The 25,914-nt window shown below is 49.3% G+C and overlaps 1 protein-coding gene across 1 annotated transcript; it reads right to left on the bottom strand.

Annotated features, from left to right (window-relative positions):
• Positions 1-7,557: 7,557 nt before the first annotated feature.
• STX1B (syntaxin 1B) lies at positions 7,558-24,350 on the bottom strand. The gene is made up of 10 exons (XM_067535268.1): positions 24,260-24,350; positions 14,936-15,010; positions 14,275-14,374; positions 13,486-13,560; positions 13,274-13,347; positions 12,439-12,547; positions 11,805-11,878; positions 11,294-11,431; positions 9,270-9,380; positions 7,558-7,684 (listed from the first exon to the last, which is right to left on the bottom strand). The coding sequence occupies exons 1-10, from the start codon at positions 24,287-24,289 to the stop codon at positions 7,604-7,606; spliced, it is 867 nt and encodes a 288-aa protein (XP_067391369.1). The 5' UTR covers positions 24,290-24,350; the 3' UTR covers positions 7,558-7,603.
• Between the last annotated feature and the right edge of the window lie 1,564 nt (positions 24,351-25,914).

Genomic DNA, 25,914 nt, shown 5'->3' with positions numbered 1-25,914 from the left:
ACACAAATCGAAACGGGGCAGAGAAAGAGAACAGACATGGAAACAGGAAAGGTGGAAGGAAATTAAAAATTAAGACGTTGTTTGTTTGTCTGTTTTTTTAGCAAACACACCACAGATTACAGGAAAACGGCCTACATTGAAACAATATACAGCTCAATACCCAAAAATGGAAGTCAAGGGACACTGACAACTCGGTAGGAATTTTTCTTCCCCATTGTTTTGTTTTTAGTTCTTTTTAACAACTTGGGGGTTTTTTTTGTTCTCTTTTGTTTGTTGTTTAAAAAAGATCAAAAAATCTAAGTTTGGTTTGTTCTTTTTTTTTTTTTTTTTTTTCCTTTTTCGGAAGGTCGGCTGGGAATGCAGACGCGGTGGAATGGAGATTGTGTATGTACAGGTATTGTGAGCACACACATGGGTCACACACTATGTGTTATGGACATATCCTGGCACCAACCTGCAGCTGATACAAATTGTTAATGGAGCTAAATCAATGTAACTATGATCATTTGTACCAGCTGCGAATCTGTGTTTGTGTGTGTGTGTGTGTGGTATACTTTTACATGCTCTGTGTATGAATACATAGATATATAGTATATTTACAACATATGTCTGTATACATAGATACATGCATATATAGTATATTTACTATATATATGTGAGTGTAGATATCTAAAGATACACACAGAGGATATTTATTATATATATATATAGATGCGCATATATATGTATATATAAAGGTAGATAAACATCTATAGTAAATTTACTATATATGTATGTGTGTACTTATTTATAAACAAAATATATATATTATACATCTAGTAAATATATTATGAATATATTTATATATAAAGATAGATAGACATGTGTTTGTATATATATCTATGTGTATATCTATAAATATATCTATATATGAGATATATATATGTAGCAAACATACATATTGTACATGTACTGTAGATGTGTGTACTTATCTTTATATGTAAATATATATGCACACATAGAGATATATAAGAAATATACTATCTATACACACATAAATAATAAACATGCTGTAGATGTTTGTCTTTATGTATCTTTATATATATACACACAAATATAAACATAAATATTAAATATCCCATAAATGTGTGTATTTACTTTATATATAAATATATACGCAGACATACAGATATATAGGAAATATACTATGGATGTGTCGGTCTATCTCTCTATCTATACACATCTATAAACAGTAAATATGCTATAGATGTGTGTATCTTTATATCTTTTATATATATACACACACATTAATATAAATATTAAATATACTATAGATGTTTGTGTATATATATGTACACACATCTATAATATATTTTATATATATATATATATATATATAGTATGTTTAATATTTGTTTATACACATATATACACACTTATCTATAGGATATTTAAGATATAGGTATAGATATACACATAGACACATACACACATCTGCAATAGCTCTGTCTGTCTGTCTATCATGGTAGATATACATACCCATTGCGTCCAATATATTCTCACACCCACTGGGCCAGATCCCCAGCAGGTATAAAACGACCATCACTTCTCTGCCTTCCAGGAAGTAAAGCTCAATGACGCAACTGTGAACTGGCCCCATTCTGTGCCGCGCCCCCAGTATAGTATATTTTGTATGTGTGTCTCACTCTTCTCCACCGTCGGACTCCCTTATCTAGCCAGGATGCCCTCCACTCCCCATCAGAGATCGGGCTGGTGGGACCCACCTCAAATACAACAAATTGACCCTCGTGACCAGTATTCAGCTAGAGCTACACAAACAGCTGTGTCTATATCCACCGAGCTAGACACTCAAACACACAAAGATAGTATACACAGTATGTATCTCGATTTATCTACCTACAAACACAAGATATAGTTTTATATATCATACCTATAGCTATAAAGCTATACCTATATCTATGTGTGTATATATATCTATATCTATATACACACACACAATCACAAACATAGCTACACTTACAAAAATCACAAATAAATAAATAAACACACGCCTAGGCATATACATAGCGATAGATACACACACATTAATGTATACTATATGGCAGCATGCAGAAATGTGTTGTGTCTATACATGCACGCACACATTTAGACATATATGTACGTCTATGTATATAAATACACACACACACACACACACACACACACACTATAGATACATATAGTGTGTGTGTGCATGCACACACCCACGTGTGTTATAAAATGCGACAGCGTGACACGATGAGCAGGAAGATGCCCAAATGGGAGAGGACGAGGTAAGAATACAGACTCCTGTCGCCCCATTGCTGGGACGTTGGAAAGTAGGATTCCTGGGCAATAGATGGCCAGGGATGATCATGCCCCCATTGTGTACGGGCTAGGTGGGGCCTGATGGGGTGTCTCCTCATGGACTGATGGCTGCTAACCGCACCCCCTGGATAGAGGGACCAGCCACAGTCCCCCCAGGTGGTTTGTAGCAGGTGATTCCCCTTCCTGTATGCCTATTCCTCCCGATGCCAAGGTTAACAGTGGTGTTGGGCCACAAGATATTTCCACTGTAGGGTTCCTTGAGGACTGTCAATACCCAGGTGCGGCTGACATTGCTCTGGGATAACCTCCCCAGCCCCCCACCCCTGAAAACCCCACTCTCCCTCCAGCATCCCAGAGTAACTGACCCAGATACTTTTCGGAATACTCCGGTGTACTAGAGTAGGATAATGACATGGCAGAGTTTGGGGTATTCCTCTAGAATGCTGCAGTGTGCTTTTGGAGGACTGGTGGCTGGACATACATTATTATGCTAGTATTTTTATGAGGGTGCACTTGGGAGCCCAGTTACTTTCATATTTTATAAGGATATATTAGGAGCTGTTGTTACTCCAGGTTATGCCATGATTTCATGAGGGTGTGTTGGGGCCATTATTACTCTAGAGTACTCTAGTATTCATACAGCAGTGTATTGGGGAGTCATTATTAGTCCAAGTAATTAGACTACTTAGGAGGGTTTGTTAGGGAGCCACTGTCACTTTCGGTTACGCCAATATTACATAAAAAGGTCTTTGGGGGTCATTATTACTCTAGAATACTATTCTTATAGAAGCATGTTTTTTAAAGAAAACAAGAATAATCTAGAGTAATATTTGTTTCCAAAGCGTGTTTGGAAGATATTATAACTTTAAATTAGTCTAGAAGTGTGCTTGGAAGCCACTGTTAATTAGGGGATTATTTATAGAAGTTTAGCGCATACAAATACTAGCATCATCTTTGGAAGCCATTTTTACTCTAGATTACTCTAAAAGTGTGTTCTGGGGTCATTAGCACTTTATAGCATTCTAACATTTGCATAAGGGTGTTTCAGGGAGCTGTTATTCCCCAGAGTTACTTTAGTATCGTTACAAAGGTGTGTTTGAGAACCATTATTACTCTCAAATTGACAGAGCCAGACAGGTACCCAGAAGTCACCTACTACAGGACAAACCCACCAAAGATAACAACAGAACACCACTGGCCATCACCTACAGCCCCCCAGCTAAAATCTCTCAAACACATCATTAAGGATCTACAACCTATCCTAGCAGATGGTCCCTCACTCGCTCAAGCTGTGGGAGGCAGACCTATCCTTGCTTACAGACAGCCCCCCAACCTGAAGCAAATACTCACCAGCAACCGCACACCATACAACAAGAACACTAACCCAGGAACCTATCCCTGCAACAAACCCCATTGCCAACTCTGCCCGCACATCGACTCTAGCAACATCATCACAGGTCCTAACCACATCAGCCATACCATCAGGAGCTCATTCACCTGCACTTCTACTAATGTGATATATGCCATCATGTGCCAGCAATGCCCCTCTGCCACGTACATTGGCCAAACTGGACTGTCACTGCGCAAAAGAATAAATGCACACAAATCAGACTAAAAAATGGTAACATCCATAAGCCAGTAGGAAAGCACTTCAGTCTCCCAGGACACCCTGTAGCTAACTTGAAAGTTGCCATACTTCTACAAAAAAACTTCAAAAACAGACTTCAGCGAGAAACTGCAGAGCGGGAAATCATATGCAAACTGACACAATCAAACTGGGTCTGAATAGGGACTTGGAATGGTTATCTCATTACAAGAAGTAATTGTCACTGTTCACATATTCTCACCTTCTAATCAATGGTTGTGAATAGGACTTATCTACTCTAACTGAATGGACTTTGCTAACACCTACCCTCCCCATTGTTGTTCCTTACCTTGGGATGTATATATACACCTCCTATCTGATTTCTATTTCTTACATCTGACGAAGTGGGTTACAGCCCACAAAAGTTTATGCCTGCAGAAATTAAATTTGTTAGTCTTTAAAGTGCTACAGGACTCTCGTTATTATTACTCTCAGTTACTATTGTATTTTACAAGGCTCTGTTTAAGTGCCAGCATGACTCTATGTACTCCAGGGTCTTTATAAGACTGCAATATTTGGATATTCATTATTACTCTAGACTACCATAGTGTTTTGCAGAGCTATAGTATTTGGGAACCACTATTGCTTTAGATTACTACAGCAATTAAAAATAGGCATTATTATTCTAGATTAGCCTCACATTTCTACCACTGTGCAGTATTTGGCCATGCGTTATTACTCTAGCATTTTTATAGAAGGTATAGTATTTGGGGAACCATTATTGCTTGATAATACTGTATTATTTTCTCCAATATTTCAGCATTCACTGTTACTAAACATTTCCTTAGTATTTTTCTTATGTGTGAATTCTTTGGAAACAGTAACATTCTAGAATACTGTGGTATCTTTTATCAGGGTGCCATATTTGGAAAGCCAGTATTACTGTAGTATACTATAATATTTTTTTAAATATAAAATTCAAAGGTAAAGTATTTGGACGCCCATTATTAATTTAGACTACTCTAGCATTTTTATAAGAATGTTATATTAGGAGTGCTATTATTACTCTGGAATACTGTAGTATTTTTATAACTATGTAGTGGTTGGCTACCCAGTATTATTTTAGGTTTCAACAATATTTTTTCAGGGGCATATCTGGACATCCGTTACTTCTCTGCACTATAGCTGTATTATCTGGCGAGTTCTACTACTGCAATATTTTTATAAGCATGTAATATTTGGGTTTCATTGTTACTATATACTATTCTATGTCTCTTTTTAAAATAAGGGTATAATATTTGAAATTACTATAGTGAGTTCACAATGATGTAGGTCTTGGCAAAACATTATTATGAAGACTACTATAGTATTTTTCTCAAAGAGATGCTATTTGGACATCCATTTTTACTTCATATTTCTTTAGTATATTTATAAAGGATGCATTTACTTGGCCATATATGCTCACTCCAGAATACTGTATTTTTCTTTCTTAGGCATAATGTTGCATAGTCAATATTACTCTTTATAACTCTAGTATTTTAAAATAAATGTGTAGTACTGGTACTGAGCTGGTATTACTCCAGAATACTGCAACATTTTCCCATAGACATACCATTTATTAGTTATTGCTAATAATTGCCAATAAACACTGCATAGTATTCAAGCATTTTTATAAGGGTGTAGTATTTGGGGGCCAATATTAGTTTAGAATACTATGGGATCCCCCCACCCTGAGACCTGTATGGCCAGTAATTTTATATTACCTGAATGTATTTTAAGGGTGTAATATTTGGATATCCTTTATTACTCTATATTGCTGCAAAACTATTATAAGGTTGAAGTATTTGAGAGCCCTTATTATCCTAGTATTTTATATGGCTTTTGCATTTTGCGGGGCCATTATTACTCTAGTATTTTACAAGGGCATAACGGTTATTACTTTAGTATATTAGCCTAGTGTTTTATAAGGGTTTATGTTTGGGAATATTTACACTCTAGTATTTTTTCAGGACTTCGGGTGTCAGAGCCAACATTACTTTAGGACACCTCAGTCATTTCCTTCCTAAGGCTGTTGTATTTGAGATCAGTTAGTACTCTCCTTGTGTTATTTTCCTTGTCAGTGTGGGTTGCTCTAGCATATTTTACAAGGGCACAGTAGTATTACTCTGTCATACATTTCCTGATCATTCATAACTTGATAACCATTTTTGTTCATAGCTGCTTTCATGCACAGGAGAAGGAACTAAAAGAGGGGTTGAACATTAGGATCTCCCCATCTAGAATACTGGAGTATTTCTGTAGTAAGGCTCATGTTTTTTTCCAACAACAGCTGATGTGGTGACAAGGCTACAACACTTCCTGGCATGTGGACGCTGAAATAGGCATGAGCTGGGATAGCCAGGCACTCCCCCCCTAAGTCAGGAATACTGGAGTATCTTTTGAAACTGGAGTACTTTGTAGTACCCTCATTTCTCTGGAGTAAGGACTTAACCTGGGCAAGTTTAACACTCTTCCATACTGTGATATTGATACTCCAGTATTCATGGCCACTGTATTATCAGTGCTCTCGCATTCTTGCTGGTGTAGGATCAATACTCCAGTATCACTGAAAACTGCAGGAGAAGCAGTCTGGGTTCTTGGATACTGTGTACCATTGCTCAAGTATTCCTGGATACAGTAGCATGGCTAGCCAAGCATTCTGAGATATGCCAGTATTCTTTGGAACTGCGCTATCTGTACTCTAGCGTGTTTGATGCTGTAGCATTGGTACTATAGCACTGGTGTATGCTGTAGCATTCCTCTACGTGCTAATACTTGTACTCTAGTTTTCCTGGACATGGCAGGATTAGTACTTTAGAATTAGTGTCTTGGGCTTATGCTTCATTCATATTCTGCTACTTTTGACTTCCTCAATGCTTTAGTATCAACCCCGTTTTCCGTTACTCTAATAGTTTATGTAGCAGTCTGTTCTTGTCTCTGGAATGACTGACTGGCAGTCATGCTGAGATTCCTTAATATTTTAGCTGCTGTAGTGTTTCATATAATTCTCTGCTATTTTTTTCCATAATGACTGCTGGGTAACTACTCCTATTTTCCTTACTGTGCTAGTATTGGCGCTGTAATAGTCAGTTACTCTAGTATTTCATAGAATAATCTGGTATTTTCCCTAACAACTGATTGGCAACCATGCTGGCATTCCTTAATGTTCTAGGATTGATAGTGTAATATCCTATGACGCTCATTTTCCAGGTATTAATCTGGTATTTTTTTTTTTCCACAACGACTGATCGAGGATGATTCTACTACCGGCCACATGCAGAACCCAAAACAAGATAGCGCTAACCAAGGACAGATCACCGCCCCATCCCCTCCAGGCTGACCCACTGATGTGAAGAGGAACTGGAGATTTGGATTACTGTGATCCCAAGGGTTGGTTATGAGACAAATCCATGCCCTCCGACCAGTGATTAAGGATGTCGGAAGATCTGGGGAGAACCCAGGCATCCGGGGGAGGGAGAGATGGAAGGAAAGATGGTGGAGAACAAGAAACTTAGATTTGCTGACCCCCGAGGAGTGTATGTATCGGTAGCTGGAACATGTGCTGTTATATCCATTGCATGTACAATTTTTCTTTAAATTACTATTATTATTATTATATTTTTTTGTTTTAATTTACAACCCCAGAGTCCCCCCGATTGAGGAAGCAAGAACTACCCCAAGGACTACACAACAAATTATAATCATAATTTTCTTCTACATTACCCCAGGGATCCAGGAAGCAAGGGAAGGAGAAAGAGAGAGAGAGACATTAATGGCTATTTTAATACTCTCCAGGCTGGACTGGGCACCAGCAAGACAACAAGCAGGGTGCGTGAGAGCTTCAGTTGATGGAAATCATAGCAACTACACGGATTCACACCCGGTAGGGGTCTCGCCCCATTTACTCCAGTGCAGCTCTGGTTGAGGGATACCAGCTGCTATCTGGCCTACTGACCTCAGTGGGGTGTTGTCTGATCGACACCAGCTGAGAATCTGGCTGTTCTTATTAATTTACATTGCACAAAAAGTTGATTTAATTAATATCCATCTAGCTGTAGAATAAGGACTGGAACCCAGGAGTCCTGGCTCCCAGCCCCCACTGCTCTAACCACTAGCCCCCACTCCCCTCCCAGAGCTGGGGAGAGAATCCAGGAGTCCTGGCTCCCAGCCCCACCTCCCCGGCTCTAGACCCCCAGCTCCTCCCAGAGGGAGGGACAGAACCCGTGATTGATTTGTAATGAAAGGTGTCGGAGCTCAGACCTGGCACGAGACAAGCGCTGGACGGAACCCAGGAGTCCTTGCTTCCTTGGGTCCTTCCTTTGCGCGCATGCCCACTCTGAGCATCAGTCCTCTCCTGCTGTCGGACCCCTCACATCTGTTCATCCCCTTGCCAGGAAGCAGTTGGACAGCGATCCCTCCTTGTTTTACCAAGGGAGGCGGGGCTGAGACAGGGAGGGGCTGGGGGGCAGGGCCCAAGCATCATTTTTTCAGGCCCAGTACAAACTTGTAACACTGGCCCCCTCCCACACACATCCCACAATCTCTCATCCCATACATACAATCTCATGAGCCATGAACATTTTTTCCTCATGGTAATGGGGGTTACAGCCTGGGTTGGGCCCCCCAGGGCCTCTGGGCCCCAGTAAAGTGTATCCTTCACCCCCCATGTGGGGGCCTTGCTGTGGGTCGGGATTGAGAGGCACCGGCAGAGCTGTGGGGGAGGGGCGGGGCCCAGGGCTGGGCTAACAGAGGTCTGCCAGTCAGGAGTGAGGAGCACCAGCAGACCTCTGGGGCAGGTGGGAGGGGTGTAGCCCAGGGCTGGAATAGCAGGGGCTGCGGGGACGGCAAAGCTGGAGTGGGAGCCCAGGGCTGGAATAGCAGGGGCTGTGGGTCGGGAGTGAGGGGCACTGGCAGAGCTTTGGGGGGGGAGTCCAGGGCTGGGAGAACAATGGGCTGCAGGTGCCAGGGGAGGCGGGGGCCCATATGGAAAGGATAGACAGAGATTGGGTTAAAAATAGAAAATGGCAGCACCACGTGAGATAAGCAAAGTGTGGTAGGGAGAAGCCCAGGGGTTAGCGCGATGGAGAGAAAGAGACAGAAGAAGGGTAGGGACAGGGTAGGTGACCACCGGGGCGTCTCCATCTTGGCTGGGGGAATGGGCTCTTGGGGACAACCCTGCCCCGGGCAGGGACGGGCGAGGGGGTGTATGGATTTCTGTGGGGTTGGAGCCTCTCCCCCCCAGCGGAAGGGGGTTTATTGCAGAGCAGATTGGATCCACGCCCCCAGTCCCTGCACTCACCCTCCGAGCCTTGCTCTGGTATTTTACGGCTTTCTTGGTGTCGGACACAGCCCTTTCCACGTAGTCAACGGAGTGCTCCACGTTATACTCAATGCGATCGATCATCTCCCCCTGGAACAGAGAGCCCAGAGGAGAGGTGAGTCAGCCAGTGCAGAAAGACCGGCCAGCTTCGGGAATGGGACCCGGGGCCTTTCCCCTCTGGGGGGGCGCCATCTCCAATCCGGGACTGGCTGGCTCGGGTGGGGAGTGGGATCTGGGGCCTTTCCCCTCCTGGGCGGAGAGGGGGCAGTATGTCAGCAGTGAATTTTATCTGAAAGCTCTTCTGAGTCTCGTATGCAATTAATTTCATGAGTCTCCATTCAACTTTTTGTGGGAGAAGAGTCCCCACCATGACGTCGCAGGGGGGCCCTGGCTGGCAGCCCTTTGGAGAGAAGCCAACAGCTGAATTGGAAATGTAAGTATCCTGGTGTGACCTTAAAAGCCCCACCATTGACACCCCTGGTGGACTCTACAGATCAACCCCATTTAGCGCTCCCTGGGTGCCAAAACCTTTACAAGATTGGTGAGTCTGTTCCAAAACTGGTAGTGCGGCACATTCCGAGACTTAGAACCTGCCCTCTGCATCCACCGATGTTCTAGTAGAGCTCTAGAACACCTTATCGTAGGGCTTATGATGGAGACTCCACCATCCAGAGACTCTCTAGCACCCTTCCTGGCCTTAAGAGTGTTGGGACTGTAGAGGTTCTAGATGGCAGGACACTTGCAGCTGTGAGCATCTTCAGAAGCATCACCACCCAGATATCCCTGGGTTCTAGGCTGGGGAGCCCATCTGTCTGTCAAGTGTCCTGCGTTCCAGAATGCATTATGTTCTCAGCCATAGGTCAGGTCTTCCACGATCCGGAACTCTACTTGTTCTGTGATATAAAAGACTTTGAAGGTTTCAGTGGATCAAAGAACTGCCAACTTAGCTTCCCCTGAATGGATGAAGGCAACCACGGGCTCTGAAATCCAGAACTCTATGGGTTCTAGACTGCAGTGCCTGGGTTCCATGATTCAGAACGCTGCATGATCTAGACTATGAGCTCTTAGATTCATAAAGCTGTTAGGTTGTGTTAATAATCTCATGGGTTCTAAATTATGGGCCATATTCTATGGGTTCTATGATCCAGAACTTTCTTGGTTTTCTAGTGTATCATCTAGGTTCTAAGGTGAAGAAAGCTATGGATTCTAGATAATAGTTCATGGGCCCAAAGTACAGAACCTTATACATTCTAGAGTACAGCTCATGGCCTCCATGATCCAGAATTCTGTAGGTTGGATTAATGTCTGGGTTTCATGATCCAGATATCTGCAGATTCTAGACTATAACTCTTGAGTGCTAAAATGCAGTATGCTCTCCACTTGGGGTAATAATCTTCTTGGTTCCATAGTATAGTATCCTACAAGTTCCAGACCATATCACATGGGTTCATCGATCCAGAACTCACTTGGATTGAAGTGCATAGGTTCTAGGATGCACAAGGCTGTGGGATTTGGATAATAGCTCATGGGGTCCAAGGTCCAGAACTGTGTCGATTGTAGATCACAGCCTGTGTATCCCACAATCCAGAACTACTCAGGTTCTACAATGCAGAAGGTTGTAGGCTGTATATACTAGTTTATGGGCCCCAAAGTTCAGAACCCTATAGGTTCTAGAACATATTTTATGGGTTCCACAATTCAGAACTCATTGAGTTCTAGATTATAGTGCACAGTTTCTATGATGCAGAAGACTGTGGGCTTTAGAAAATAGTTCCCGGGCTCCAAGGTTCAGAACCCTACATGTTCTAGACTCCTCAGGTTTTACAACACGTGAGCATGGGTTTTTATGACGCAGAAGGCTGAGGGCTGTTGATAATAGCTCATAGTTCTGAAGAGTCAGAACTCTGCAGGCTCTAGACCATAGCTCATGTGCTCCACAAAGCAGAACTCTGTGGGTTCTGGGCTGACGCCCACTCTAAATCCAGAACATTTCATGTTCTAACCTGGCTCTCCACCAACATAGCCATGTCCACAAACATGTCGTGCAGCTCCCGGATACTGGTTTCCAGTTTGATGATTTCGTTATGTCGGGTCTCAATTTCATTCAGAGCCTGTTTCGTCATCTGCGAGTCCATTTTGATCTGTGGAAGTGGACGGGAGTCTGGGTTATAGAAACAAGTGTCCTACTGTCCCCCAGGGCCTTCTAGTGCTCACACATTGCTGAAATGCAGCTACCTTTGGGGTGGGGCAGAAAACGGCCCACACAGTGACACTACATGGGGATAGCTTGCCCTGTGCTGAAATGCCCCCAGAGGCACTGTGCCCCCTAACACAGCACTGGGGTCAGTATTGACTGCAAGGGGGGAGCACCCCCTACTGAGTCCCCACCCCTCTCTTTGCAGCATAGCGCCCCTAGCGCCGCACTGGGCTATTGACTCAGTTTCCCATCCAAGTCTGGAACACGGGGAGCCCTGTTTCCAGTGCCATCTCAGCAGTTGCAGTCCTGAAACTCACGTCATCGGTGAAAATGGCCAGCTTGCCACTCTCCAGCATGTCCTCGAGCTCTTCGTTGGTGGTTGTCCGGCCAGCTGTGAAGGGGAGAGACGGTCAGTGGCTTTGGCCCATTGCTCCAGGGTTGATGGAAGCAAAGCCCACGGCCCCTAGTGCTGCACTGGGGCATTGGAGCCAGCAGTAACTGAGAGGGGAGAGCGCCCCCTACCTAGCCTCTGTCCCACTCCCTGCAGCACAGTCCCCCTTACTGCATCCCCCACTGCACAGCGCCTCCCACTGTGCCTCCCTGCTCTCCATAGCACAGTGGCCCCTATTGCGCCCCCCTCCCTGCAGCACAGCAGCCTCTACTATTCTCCCCACAGCACAGTGTCCCCTGCTGAGCCCCCCTCCCTGAAGCACAGCACCCCTTACTGTGCCCCCCGCTCCCCACAGCACAGCGCCCCTTACTGCACCTCCCTGCTCCCCATAGCACAGCACCCCCTGCTGAGCCCCTCTCCCTGCAGCACAGCGCCCACTAGTGCCGCCCTGGGGCATTGAGGTCAGCTCTGTGAGGGCACACGCACACACACATGGACACACCGCTCTCTCTCTCTCTCTCACACTCACAGCTCCCCACCTACCCCATCTCCTAACATACTTATCTCCAGCTGCCTCTGGATCCGATCCTTGCAGCGGTCCCGGTATTTGGACTGGGTGGCGTTGTACTCCGTCATCACCTCCACAAACTTACGGGATAGGGTGGAGTGCTGGGGGAATCGGGGTGGGGGGGAGACACCATGAGAGACGCAGACAGGACGGGGAGGGGGGGGGCACTATTTTTTACGGGCCCCCTTTGGTGGCAGAAACGCATGGTGCTGGCTCAGGGTGAGAGCGACCCGCCCTTGGCTGAGTGGAGGGAGGGGTGTGTGGCAGGGGCTGTGATGGGAAAGAGCTGGAGAGGTGAGAAAGGAAGGAAGGAAAGGGAGAGGACGACGCTGGAGGTTGGTGGCGCCGTTGCTGGGGCTGCAGGAGGGAGGCGTATTGGGGATGAGGAGAGGGAGGGATACCGTGTTTGGGAGTGGAGAGTGATACCCACGTGTCCCCTGCTGGGGGCATAGGGTGGAGGGATACCAGTGTTCAGGGGGGCAAGGGCAGAAAGGGACTTGTGTTTGGGGGGGCGAGGGTGGAGGAATATCTTTCTATGGTGGGGGTCGAGGGCAGAGGGGTACCTGCATCAGGGGGCGGGGGGATACCTGTGTCGGGGGGGTGAGGGCGGGGGGATACCTGCGTCAGGGGGCGGAGGGATACCTGTGTCAGGGTGGGGCAATACCTGTGTATGGGGGGCGAGGGCGGTGGGATAACTATGTATGGGGGTAAGGGCGGATGGATACCTGCATCAGGGGGCGGAGGGATACCTGTGTCGGAGTGGGATGATACCTGTGTATGGGGGGGCGAGGGTGGAGGGATACCTGTGTCAGGGGGCGGAGGGATACCTGTGTTTTACGAATCCGCAGGTCAGCCGAGGAGCGGTTCAGCCCTTCCTCCTGCTCAATGCTCTGCTCGATGGCTGCAGAGAGAGGATGAGGAGCGCAGGGTCAGTGCTGCAGACTGCCCTGGTGTGGGGGAAGGGGACTATTTCTCTGGGCGCATATGCCCTGAGGGGAGGAGGTGCAGGGCCAGCCAATATGACCACCCGGGCTCTTACCTTTCAACTTGGAGCGCACCTTGTTGGCCGTCTTCTTGATGTCGGCCGTGAGGTCCTCCAGCTCCTGCTTGGTCTCTGCACGGGGGGAGGGAGGGGCAGGGAAGAGGGGAGCATGAGATGAAAGATTCTATCCCCCCCCCACTGGGGGTGAGGCTACCTTCCTAGTCCCCTGCCCTCCAGGATCCCCATGGTGAGTACGCCCCACAGGGATTCCCCGCCCCCCCCCTTGCCTCTCACCTTGGGGACTGGGCCTGGAACGGCTGGGTGAATACGGGGTGAATGGAGAGATACCAACCGAGAGATGCCTCTACAGGGAGCAAGGGATGATGGAGGGAGGGATGGACAGATGGGTAGGCAGATGGAGGGATGGACAGAGGATTGACTGACAGAAAGATGGATGGGTGGACGGATAGGAGAAGAGAGGGATGGATGGATAGACGAATGGAGGGAGGGATGAGTGCACAGAGAGATGGAGGGCAGAAGGAAGGGAGGGAGAGGGATATATGGGTGGACAAGGACGAAAGAAAGGAGAGGGCTGGATAGACAGAGGAGTGTGTATGGGGATGGATAGACAGAGGGGTGTGTATGGGGATGGATAGACAGAGGGGTGTGTATGGGGATGCATGGATAGATAGAGGGGTGTGTACAGGGATGGACAGATAGAGGGGTGAATGGGTTGATAGGTGAAGGGAAGGAGGAATGAAAGGATGGGTTCTGCCCTCCTCCCCCCAGCAGAGCAGGGAGGTGATGGGGCTCAGAGTCCCCCCAGCCCAGGGCACCCTAACTCACTCTCATCTGGGTTGGGGGCGGCCAGGATGGCACTGTGCTGCTTCTTCACCTGCTCCACGTCCTCCGACAGCTTCTCTATGCAGCCGCGGATCTCCTCCACCTAGGGACAGACCGACAGACAGCTATGTGCCTGGGGCACGCCACAATCTCCAGGCACACCAGCAGGAGGCGCTGTGCTGCAGGGCACAGGGCTGGGGCTCTGTAGGGGGCGCTCTCCCCTGGCCGTCGGTCAAACCCCTGTGCCAGCAGGGCATTCGGGCGCGCTGTGCTAAGGCCCTGGATCTTGTGCCATATTGGCCCCCTAGCACCATGCCATAGCACTGGAAATGAACTGCTCTGCACACTCTGCTATTCCTCCTCCCTCCTGCCCCCATTCCTGTAGAATTAACTAGGCCAGGTGTATAATTTACACCACCACCTGCGTGTGAAGGAGGACAAACCGCATCATTAGTGAGCTCCTTTGCATATTAATCACCCTTCCTGCATATTAATGAGGCCAGCTGCACACTAATTCAGAACCACCTGCCTTGGCAGGAGTTATTTCAGGTGGCATGGAAACATCATGCTGTGAGCTGACAGGTTGAGATGCAGCCATGTCTGGGGCGGGGCAGCTGGGTGAGGAGAACACCACTCAGATGAATGGCAGCCCTTCCTCTCTCACCTGTTCAAAGAATTCGTCCATAAAATGATCCCGATCCACATGAACCACCTCTTCCTCATCATCGCTGTCTTTGGCCTAGAGAGGAGAAAAGATGAGAGCTCAGATGCCCTGCTGTCCCAGATGCTATGCCCAGACGCACATTGATCCCCGCGACCCCCTTAGAGCAATTTGCAGCATGTGCGGGTATGTAACACACAACCTAGCGCTGAGATGCAGCCACCTCTGGGGTGGGGCAGCTGGGCAACAGCTGCACAGCGATGCCACTCAGCCATGGCTCGCCTGGTGCTGAAATGCAGCCCTCTCTGGGGTGGACTGCAGCAATTGTCCTACAATTTAGGACACGAAATGAAGAAAAATATGGTCTATGCCCTTCAACCGCAGTCTGCAGCTCTCCCTGCTATTCAAACCCTGAGATCCATCACCCACAATTCTGCTGATCTATCTATCTATCTATCTATCTATCCTTACGTTATTTCATTGCCTTCATTGCCGTGTACAATGGGCAAACTCATTGCACCCTTGATCTCCCAGGCACCCGGTACACCATCTTTAGTCGCCCCTCTGGGGTGCTGCCCTATACACCACATTGTCCACGATGGCCTGTGAGGCCTATAGAGCCTGGGCCTGGAGTAGTTTGTTGGCTGGGCAGGGAGGCTGAATCTTGGGACAGGGGAAAAATCGAGACCCTGGCTTTGACCCTGATTAGGCCAAGAACGACTGATTGCCAACCCCTCAAGGGAATCGGGCCCACTGCTGCCCACTAAGGACAGGGATATCTACCCCCCCCCCCCCCCCCAGTTAACAGGGGGCCATGTTGTGTCTGTTTTCGGCAGAGGAAATGGGGACCTAAAACAGAGGGAAGCAGGATTTAGGAGGCAAGAGATTAAGGCGAGAAATCCCCCTAAATAATGTCACTGGGGTTCCCCCGTCCATCTTTCCGCACGAAACTCTAAAACCACCTTAGCCTAAGGAAGGTACAGGTCTATTGCAACAGCTAGGGAAACGGAGGCACAGAGCAGCAATGGGGTTGGAACAAGATCATGCAGTGCTAAGACTAAAACTCAGCAATTTTGATCCCAGCCCCCCCTCCAGCTCTAACTCACTAGCCTCCACACCCCTTCCAGATAAATTCTTTCTTAAATTGATCTTAATGTGAGACTGAAATGGTTGGTGAGTTAGGAAGAGACGGATAGATAGGGGGTGTGGGGATGGAGCTGAAGAGGCAGATGTTCGCTGAGGAACATAGGTAGATCTAGCTATGTATCTAGCTCTCTCTGTTTCTACTTAGATACAGAGCTCTCTGCAGCTACCATCTAGCGAGCTAGCTATACACTCTTTTATCTAGGCTTTGGAGGATTAAATTTTTATTGATTTCAACACACACACACCAGTGAAAAAACATTTCCATCAATAACAACTGAAACTGACAGCTAGGCAAAGTAAGGAAAATGCTGCCTGAGAACTTAGCAGTGTGTGATTTAAGTTTACTTGTACATGTTGACATACAATGTGGACAATTTGTGTTTTAGCAGTTGCAACACCTAAACTTTTTTGAATCTCACCGTCTCTTGCCATTAAATAATTATTGTCTGATGATCCCCCCACAGAATTTCCCACAACTCTGAACATTTAAATCAATACAAATACATAAAATGCCTTAAACCCCATCATTTTGTGCCACTGGTAAAATTTAAAGAGACAAACATCAGAAAAAAATGCTTACAAATAAACATCAACATTATTTTTTTTAAAATCCAATTCTACCTTTATCTATCCATCCCTATACACCCCCATCCCTGACTCTAACTATCTATCTATCTATCTATCTATCTATCTATCTATCCTCTTCCATTCCACAGCCCTTCTTGCAGCCCTGTCTATGCCATGACTATACTCCACTTACATAAGACACTTTCCAAACTTGCTCTAACCCTGGGCGACATGTTCCGGAGTTGTGGCATGGAAATGCCCCCCTCCCCCCGGGTGGGCTACGCTCACTGTACTGAGCCTCAGCGCTTCAGGGAGTGCAACGGCAGGGGCCAGAGGGGTCCCACCCAGAGCTGGGGGGAGAAAGATCCATCTCCTCAAAGCTGGAGAGAGACGGATGGGGTGTCGCAGAGGCACTCTGGGATGGGAGGGGTCTGGGATGGAGGCATGGCAAGGCGAAGGAGGGTGAATATGGATTGAGGATGAGCTGCGGCCGAGGCTGTCTGTGTGTCTCTCTCCTGGAGGGCATTCTGGCTCGCATCTCTCACACGTTCTCCTTGGCTCCAAGGTCACCGCTCAGTGTGTTGGAGCAGTGACATAACGCACACGCGCCGGTGGCTTGGGAAGGCGTGGGGGGCGGAGGGCAGCGCATCCTCTGCTTGGGGGACTATCACATTCCTATTCTCCTTCCAGCCAGTCAGCATCCCAAGAATAACCAGCCTCCAGTGCCGCATCAGCGCTCACCCCAATGCCCCTGTTTGGCACTAGGGGGCACTGTGCTGGGGGGAGTGGAGGGGCTCACTAGGGGGCACTGTGCTGTGTTGAGCGGGACTCACTAGGGGGTGCTGTGTTGCGGGGGGGGGGGCTCACTGGGGGCGCTGTGCTGTGGGGGGGAGCTCACTAGGGGGCACTGTGCTGTAGGGAGGGGGCAATGAAGATTCAGGTGTCCTCGCTATAGTTCCTATTGCCATAGAGGAAGGTGGGGTCCCCCGAAGCGTGACCAGGCTGCACCCCACTCCCCAGTCCCTGCACCGTTAGCCTGGCCATCCCGCCAGTGCCCATCCCTCCGCGTGCGCTGATCTTGCCCCAGAGATGAGGCCATCTGTACTCCCTCTGCAGTTTGTTTGTGTGCACGTCTGCAGGCTGGCGTGTTTGCCTGCTTGTGTGCTTTTGTGCGTGCCTGTGGCTTTGTGTCTGTGGCTCTAACACAGACACATGCAATTGAATTGGCCCAGTGTGTGTTTTTGTGACTGTGCATTGTGTGTGCCTGTCAGTGTGTGTGTGTCAGGGCGTTGCTCTACGTTTGACTGTGCATCTTTAGCCTTCTGGCAGAGCATCAGCTAGAGTGCATGTGTCGTTGGATGTCTTTTGGTGCTGATGGCCCTTGGTGACATGCAGCCGGCAGCAGGGACAGGCGGGGAAGGGGGGCGCTGGGGGAAGCCAAAGGTTTCAGCCCCCACAACCTGGGGAAGTCCAGACAGGGCTGGGGATGGGAGCGGCGGTCGGAGGAGTGGGGAGATGACTTAAAGGACACTGGGGCAATGTTCAAATTGTAGACAGTGATGGAAATCCAGAGCTCTCGGAGGGGTGTGGGGTCTAGTGGTTAGAGCAGGGGGCTGGGAGCCAGGACTCATGGGTTCTCTCCCCAGCTCTGAGAGGGGAGTGGGGTCTAGTGGTTAGAGCAGGGGAGGTTGTGAGCCAGGACTCCTGGGTTCTCTAGGAAGGGAGTAGAGTCAAGTGGGATAAGCAGGGGCCCTCCCATGTGGCTGTTACACACCTGCCACACCCCACCCCGGGGGCAGCTGCATCCCCCCAGGGGAGTGATGTTGCCATGTACCAAAGTGCTGGCTTGCTCCTGAGAAGTAATTCTTGATTGTAATTAGTGTCGTCGCTCTGGTTCCCCCACTGCACTCTCCCGGCCCTCGAGAGGCAAGCGGCGCATTTAGCAACACTGCCGTCCCTCCCCGCCCTGGCTGAGGAAAACCCAGCGCGCCAGCGTCACAACACTGGGCTAAAAAAAGACTCCGCTGCCCAAACACAGAGCCACTTAAACAGCTTAATGGCTGCACGCACCGCTACTGCCTGGGCCCTCTCCCACCCGAAATGGGGTCTGCTCTGTCACCCGCCTCTGCTCTAACCACTTAAACCCACTCCCCTCCCAGAGCCGGCACAGAACCCAGGAGTCCTGGCTCCCAGCCCATTAGACCCCACTTCCTTCCCCAAGGGCTGAGTTTGTGAGGGAGGGAGAAAAAGAGAGAGGAGGTTTATGGGAAGAAAGAGAGAGAGAAAGGAGGCTTATGGGGATGGACAGATAGACAGACAGATAGATAGATAGATAGTGGGTCTATGGAGATGGATGGACAGAGGGAGGGAGGAAGGGAGGGAGTATATGGGGACGGAGGATAGTTGGATGGACAGAGGGAATATATGGAGAGAGAGGGATGGATGGATGGAGGGATGGATGGAAGGATGGACCGAGGGAGGGATCTTCCACACCTTCCAATCTCCCCTCTCTGCCCCATCCTACAGGGGATCGAGAGCCCCTGTTCCCACCCTGCTGGGTAACCCAGATTCATTCCCTGCTCAAGTCCGATCTGTCCGTCTGCTACCCCAGGGGGCCAGCCCCACGAAGTGTGGGGCTGGCAGGACCCAGCCACCACCGGCGCTGGGCACAGTCACCTTCAGTACCAGCAACCAGGCTGGAGCGGGAGTCCCACCAGCCGCAGCTCTGGGGCTACAGGGCTGAGAGGGTCGAGGTGACAGTGTGTGTGTGTGTAGGGGGGGAAGAGACAGCATGTGTATATGTGACTGTGTGTGTGTGGGAGAGAGGCTGTGTGTTTGTGTGTGTGTTGGGGAAAGCGTGTGTGTATCGCTGTGAGTGTTGGTACCTCTGTACGTGTAAAAGAGGTTGTGTTTGTGCGGGAGAGATTGCATGTGTGATTGTGTGTCTTGGGGAGCATGAGACACACAGATTGTGAGTGTCTGTGAGACTTGTGTGCATGTCTGTGGCTCTGCATCTTTAAGGTTGTGTGTGTGAGATAGAATGTGTGTGGTGTATGAGAGACAGTGTGCTTGTGTGCAAGACTTTGTGTGTGAGAGAGAAATTGTATGTGGGACAAAAATGTGTGTATCTCTGTGTGCATGAAAGAGATTTCATGTGTGTGTCTCAGTGTGTTGGAGAGAGATTGTGTGTGTCAGAAAGAAATTGTATGTGCTGGAGAGAGAGAGTGTGTGTGTTGCAGAGCTAGTGTGTGTGTATGTATTGTATAGTGTGTCTGTGTATGTGCTGGAGCGAAATTGTGTGTGTTGGAAAGCAAGTATGTGGGTGCTGGAGAGATAGTGTGTGTGTGCGATTGTGTTGGAGGGAGATTGTGTGTGTGTTGGAGAGAGAGTGTGTGTGTGTCGGGGGGAGAGAGAGTCTGTCTTTCTGTGTCTGCATGTCTCTCTGTCTGCTGGGCTGGTGCTCCCCACCCCTCACGCTCACCATGCAGTGATACATTCCTGCTGAGCCAGTAAAACCCCCAGGTCCCAGCCCGGCGCCCACCCCCCCAAGCCCTGCCTGGCCCTGATCTCCTCGCCCCCAGATCCTCCAGCCCTGCCAGGCACCCTGAGCTGAGGCGACCCATGGGGACAGACAAAGGCACCCCCATCTCTGCTGCCCACTCCCCCATGGGTGCCTGCATTGCAGCTGTGTGGCAGGAAGGGACTGGTGGGCAGGAACTGGGAGCCATGGTTGGACACACACGGGCACACACAGCCTGTGCCACTGGGGGCCCCGAAGGACACCCCGCGGGGCACGACCCCCCCAGCTACAGCCCAGGCAGCACCGCCAAGAGCCAAGCCCTGAACTGCCCACCTATCTATCCATCCATCCATCCCACACACCGCACGCATCTCTCTCTCTCTCTCTCTCTCTCTCTCTCGTGTTCTGGTTGAGACCGTAGCTCTGGAATTGGATGGCTGAGATGGGGTGGAGGTGAGATCCCCCCAAATCCATTTATCTTTTGGCTATTGTTCCCCAAGAAAGAGCCAAAGCCAGGATGTCCAGCAAGGTGGGGTGGGGTAGCTTCCATTTGGACTCTGCCCCCTAACTAGATGATCTGAGTCTCTAGCGAGATGGTGCTTGCAAGGGAGACTGGGCAAGTGTGAGCGAGGGGTCTGCCCGCCGGAGCTGAGTGGAAGATCCCCGTGACAGCCACTGCCCCAGTGTGGGAGCTCTCGTGCCAGGGTCCCCCCATCTCTCAGCACTCTCCATATAAGCAGCTCCCCAAGCCCAGCCCAGCAGTGTGGTTCTGCAGGGACACAACCACCCCAAACACACACACACACACACACACACGTTTGTGCCAAATGATCCAGTCATCACCCGGATGGGGGAGAAAGCACAATAGACATCTACTGTCATGTTGTGTGGTGTGTGTGTTTCAGAGTGTATGGCAGTAGATCTGTGTGTGTGTCCAAGTGTGTGTGTGTGAGTGTCGGTGTATGGGTGTGTGCAAATGTGTGTGGCTCTATGTGCATGCCATCTCCCACCCGGCATATCTGGTTTTATAACCCACACAACCACACCCACATAGGCACACACATGCACATACACACACACACGCTGAAACTGACACACTCTGACACATGCACACTGACACACAGACATGCACTCTGACACACAGAGACACACAGATTCAGAGAAAGACACAGATACCCACACTCTGACATACACACTCTCACACTGATGTGTACACACTGACTGACATGCACATTCTGACACACTAAAACACAGACACACAACACTGACACAGACACACATGCACATGCAGACACACACAAACATAGAGACACACTGACACACAGATGCACACACTCTGATACACACAGACAAGCATATTGAAGTGCACACACACTGACACACATCACTCACACACACACTGACTGACCAACACACACATCACTCTCTTTCTCACACACACTCACACTGACTGTCCCCTCCACATCACTCACACTCTGTCTCTCTCAAACACACACTGATTGATCCACACACATCAATCTCTCTCTCATACACACTGACACACACTCATCATGCACACATGCACTCTCTCATACACACTGACACGTTACTCTCACACATACTCTCATACACACAGACAGATACACACATCACTCACACGCTCACACACACACATCACTCACACGCTCACACACTCATACACACATCACACACATGCTCTCACACTCTGACACACATCACACACACTCTCTCATACACACACACACTCTCACACACTCTCCCACCACTAAACACACACATCACACACACTGACAGATACACACATCACTCACACATTCTTTTCCCCTCTTTTACACAAACACACATTCTCTCTCACACACACCACACACAGTGACAGATGCACACATCTCACACCCATATTCTCTTTCTCTCTCTTTTACACACACACTAACACATAACTCTCTCTCACACACACTAACAGACATACATCACACACACTTCTCTCACACACTGACACACACATGTCACACACACACATTTTCTCTCACACACACACTAATACATATCACACTGACAGATACACACATCACTCACACACTGTTTTCCCCTCTCTTACACAAACACACACATTCTCTTCCACACACACATAGTGATGGATACACGCGTCTCACACCCGCATTCTCTTTCTCTCTCTTTTACACACACACTAACACACAACTCACTCTCACACACACTAACCCAGAGCCATACGTCACACACACGTCTCTCACACACTGACACGCACATGTCACACGCTGACACACACACTCTCTCTCACATACACACACACTAACACACATCACACACACTGACAGCCGCACGCCCGGGTCGCTCACACACTGACACACACAGAGACGGACACACACGTCACACACACACACTCTCTCTCACTCACCCCCCCGTCTCTCTACTGCATTCGCTCCCCACCACCGAGTGAAGAACCCCCCTCCTCTCCCTGCAGCAAACCCGCCCCAGCACCCACTGCGTCAGCAGCCAGCCGGGCATCTTCCCTGCACCCGCCTTCCCGCCCCTGCAGCTGGGCCGGGGCGCGGGGCCTCCTGCTGGCCTAAGCCCCCCGCAGTCCCTGACACCCACCAGCCCCCAGAGCAAGGGCCGCAGGGAAGGCAGCAGCGAGCAGCCAGGAGCTCTACAAGCCATTCCCATCTCTCCTCTGCGCCTTTCTCCATCCCTCAAACAAAGGGGAAAGCCCCAGCTAGCAGAACGAAACAACTGATTCTCTCTTTCTCTTCGCCTTTCTCCATCCCTCCATCCTTACAGCAAAGGGAATGGGGCCAGCTCACAGCAAAGAGTAATTTATTCCTCCTCCTCCAGCCAGCCATCCCTCTCTCCCTGCAGGAAAAGAGCACTCGCTATTCCAGACTGCACCTCTCCTTTGCTCTGCCTTTCTCCATCCCTCCAGCCCAGCCAGCCTTCCCTCCCTCCATCCTCGCCGCACAAGAAAAGAGCCCTCCTCACTTCTGTTCTCTGCAGAAGGGCGCGCTTTCCATCGTTATTTTACACTCAATCCACTGAGCAGATCTGTCTGTCTGTCCCCATCCATCCATCCGTCCCCCAGCAGCAAAGTGGAAAGCAAATCAACCAGCAATTTTGGAATGATTTTTTCCCCCAAGCTGCAATTAAACTGCAAGTCTCTCTGGGTATGTGTTGCTGTTAAACACACACACAAAAGCTTAGACTGCCTGTATCCTGTTGGAGAGAATTTTCTCTCCATCTGCAATATTTTTATTAAGGAAGTGAAAATGGCAAGCACGTACACACACGCGCGCACACACACACCTTAGCTGAAACAGACCAGACCCGAATATAACCCACAGGCATCACCCACAGAGGTAGAACCTGCCTTTTCCTTAGGAAAAAGATTTGCAAAGACCCAGATTCTCGGCTTCTCCCCCCGCCCCCCAGCCTTGATCTGTGACATAAATTGGGGGTGTGTGGAAAAGGGGTGGTTCTTTCTACATCACCCCATATATATATTTTTCCCTGCCACCGCATTCTCCCTCCTCCCCCTGCATCTTTCCAGCAAACCCCCAAAGGGGAGTGGAGGGTGGGGGGGCGAGCTAGGAACCCCAGCCAAGAAACCGGTGAAATAGCACCAGGAAAAAAAATTATTATGAAACATACAAGCCCGATTCTATGAGGCGACCAGAAAGCAGGGAAGGGCGGGTCAGAGCGAGCTAGAAAGAAGAGGGTTGGCAGTGGGGGGATCTGAATCGATCCCTGCATCCATCACATGCGCCCCTTCCCATAGACCCACAGAAATATTTCCTGGGGAGGGGCTATTCCCCACCTCCATTATCTGTAACTCATCCCCTCTCTCTGGGTCCCTATGGGGGGTTGAATCCCCACCATACAGACAGATACTCCCTGGGGGTTCAGAAATGCCCCCCCTCTCCATCCAGATTCCCTCCCTTTGGAGATTTGAGCTTGGGGGTCTGCCCCCAACCCTCCTTGGAGATCTCAGCCGGGGCGGTCCCCTGCATTGCCCCCTCCCCTGAGGGGAACCAGGATCTTTCCCGGTCCCCACGCTAGGTAGGAAAGGAAGCAGCGGCTCTTACACTTCTCAGCTCCTGGGTACGGTCCTTCATGGCTGCGACCCCTGCTTCGCTTCGATCCGGGCGGGCCGGGGGCTGCTGCTGGGGGACGGCAGGGGCGGGCGGGGGGCACTGGGTTACTGCGGCACCGGGTGATGCTCCCCGCTCCAGCCAGGAGCTGCTGCCGCTGTCGCTCAAGGATGGAGGGAGGTTGGTGCTGATGCAGCAGAGGGGCGGGGGGGATGCAGGGAAGGGGGGGAGCTGGGTTTCTGGGCATGCTCCCTGCGCCCCCTCTCCGCCCGCCGCCCCCCCCCCCCCCGGAGCGCGGGGAGTTGTTGTTGTGGGGGGGAGCAGAAATTGGGGTGGTCTGTGTGTGTGTGTCTGAGTGTGTGTCAGTGTGTGCGCCTCGGTGTGTGTGTGTCAGTGTGTGTGCCTCGGTGTTGGTCAATGCGTGTGTATGTGTCTATGTCTGTGAGTGTCTCAGTGTGCATGTCAGTAGGTGTCTCAGTGTCTGTGTGTGTTTGAGTGTGCATCTCAGTGTGTGTCTGTCTGTGTCTCAGTGTGTGTGTGTCTATGACCGTCTGTGTGTCAGTGTGTGTGTGTTAGTATCTCAGTGTCTGTATGTCACTTTGTGTGTCTCATTGTGTCTTTGTGTGTGCTAGTGTGTATCTCGCTGTGTGTTAGTGTGTGCGTGAGTGTGCCTCTGTATGTGTGAATTGGTGTGTGTGTGTGTCAGTGTGTACGTTTGTGATTGTCTCAGTGTGTGTTAATGCGCCTCTGTGCATGAGCATTAATGTGTGTCTCTGTATGTGTTTTAGTGTGTTAGCATGTATCTCAGTGTGCATATCTATGAGTGCCTCAGTGTGTGTGTTCAAGTGTATCTCAGTAACAGTATGTGTTACTGTGTGTGTGTCAGTGTGTGTGTCTAGTCTGTTTCTGCGCATAGTGCAGGGCACTGTGCGGACCTTTTTCACTAATTTCAGTCAGGGTTTCTGCGGGCCCCAGCACAATGGGAGTCTCGATCTCAGTCGGGATCTGTGCAATTCCTGGCACAATGGGGGGTGGGATGTGCAGCCCTTGGCATGACAGGGGCCCTGACCTCAGCCACGGCCTGTGCAGCAATGATCAGAAAAGTAAGCCCATTCTTAGGGCGCTGGAGGAACAGCGAATAATGCGGAATCACTCTAAGGCCAGGCTAGAAACGAACAGGACGTCCTCATCTGAGATTCTGCCTTTCAGTTTCATGTCCCCCTAACGGGCTGTAGTGTTGGGGTTCAGACCAATGACGGGGAGTGCCAGGAAAAGATCAGGACTGTTTAAAGAGGCACGGCCAGAGAGGGGCACATAATAACGACTAGGACAGGAAAGGTCCATCAGAGATATTTCTGCTTCCTCTTTAACCGAAAGGCTGGGAATTTGATGATGTGTAGTATATTTCCAAGGGAATATTTTTGTCTGTGACCTGTGGAACTGGCCCCACAACAGACGTTGTGGCAAGGCACTTGGTAGGATTGTGGAGCAGGAGAAGAGCAAGAATATGGATACAAAGAGAAGGGGAACAAACTCCCATGCTCCAGGGCATAGAGTCCACCTACAGCAATGGCCAGTAGGGGGAGCCGTGTGTCTTGCGCTGAAGCAGCTAGCGTGTGTGTGTGTGTGTGTGTCTGCGCGCGCACGCG

This window comes from Emydura macquarii, unplaced genomic scaffold (genome assembly GCF_026122565.2).
Source record: "Emydura macquarii macquarii isolate MOO-44397 ecotype Brisbane River unplaced genomic scaffold, CSIRO-AGI_Emac_v2 contig_3485, whole genome shotgun sequence".
NCBI classification, from domain to species: domain Eukaryota; kingdom Metazoa; phylum Chordata; order Testudines; family Chelidae; genus Emydura; species Emydura macquarii.
Note: the sequence above shows the minus strand (reverse complement) of the source record. Positions and strands in the feature narration are given on the sequence as shown.

What these genes read in the sequence shown, in the direction of transcription:
- STX1B (XM_067535268.1), bottom strand. Translation starts at nt 24,289, where the DNA reads ATGAAGGACCGTACCCAGGAGCTGAGAAGT. An exon ending in GTACCCAGGAGCTGAGAAGT is followed by an intron (nt 15,011 to 24,259) that starts GTAAGAGCCGCT and finishes TCTCCTCTCTAG; the next exon opens with GCCAAAGACAGCGATGATGA. An exon ending in ACCAGAGCAAGGCTCGGAGG is followed by an intron (nt 7,685 to 9,269) that starts GTGAGTGCAGGG and finishes GGGGTAATGTAG; the next exon opens with AAGAAAATTATGATTATAAT.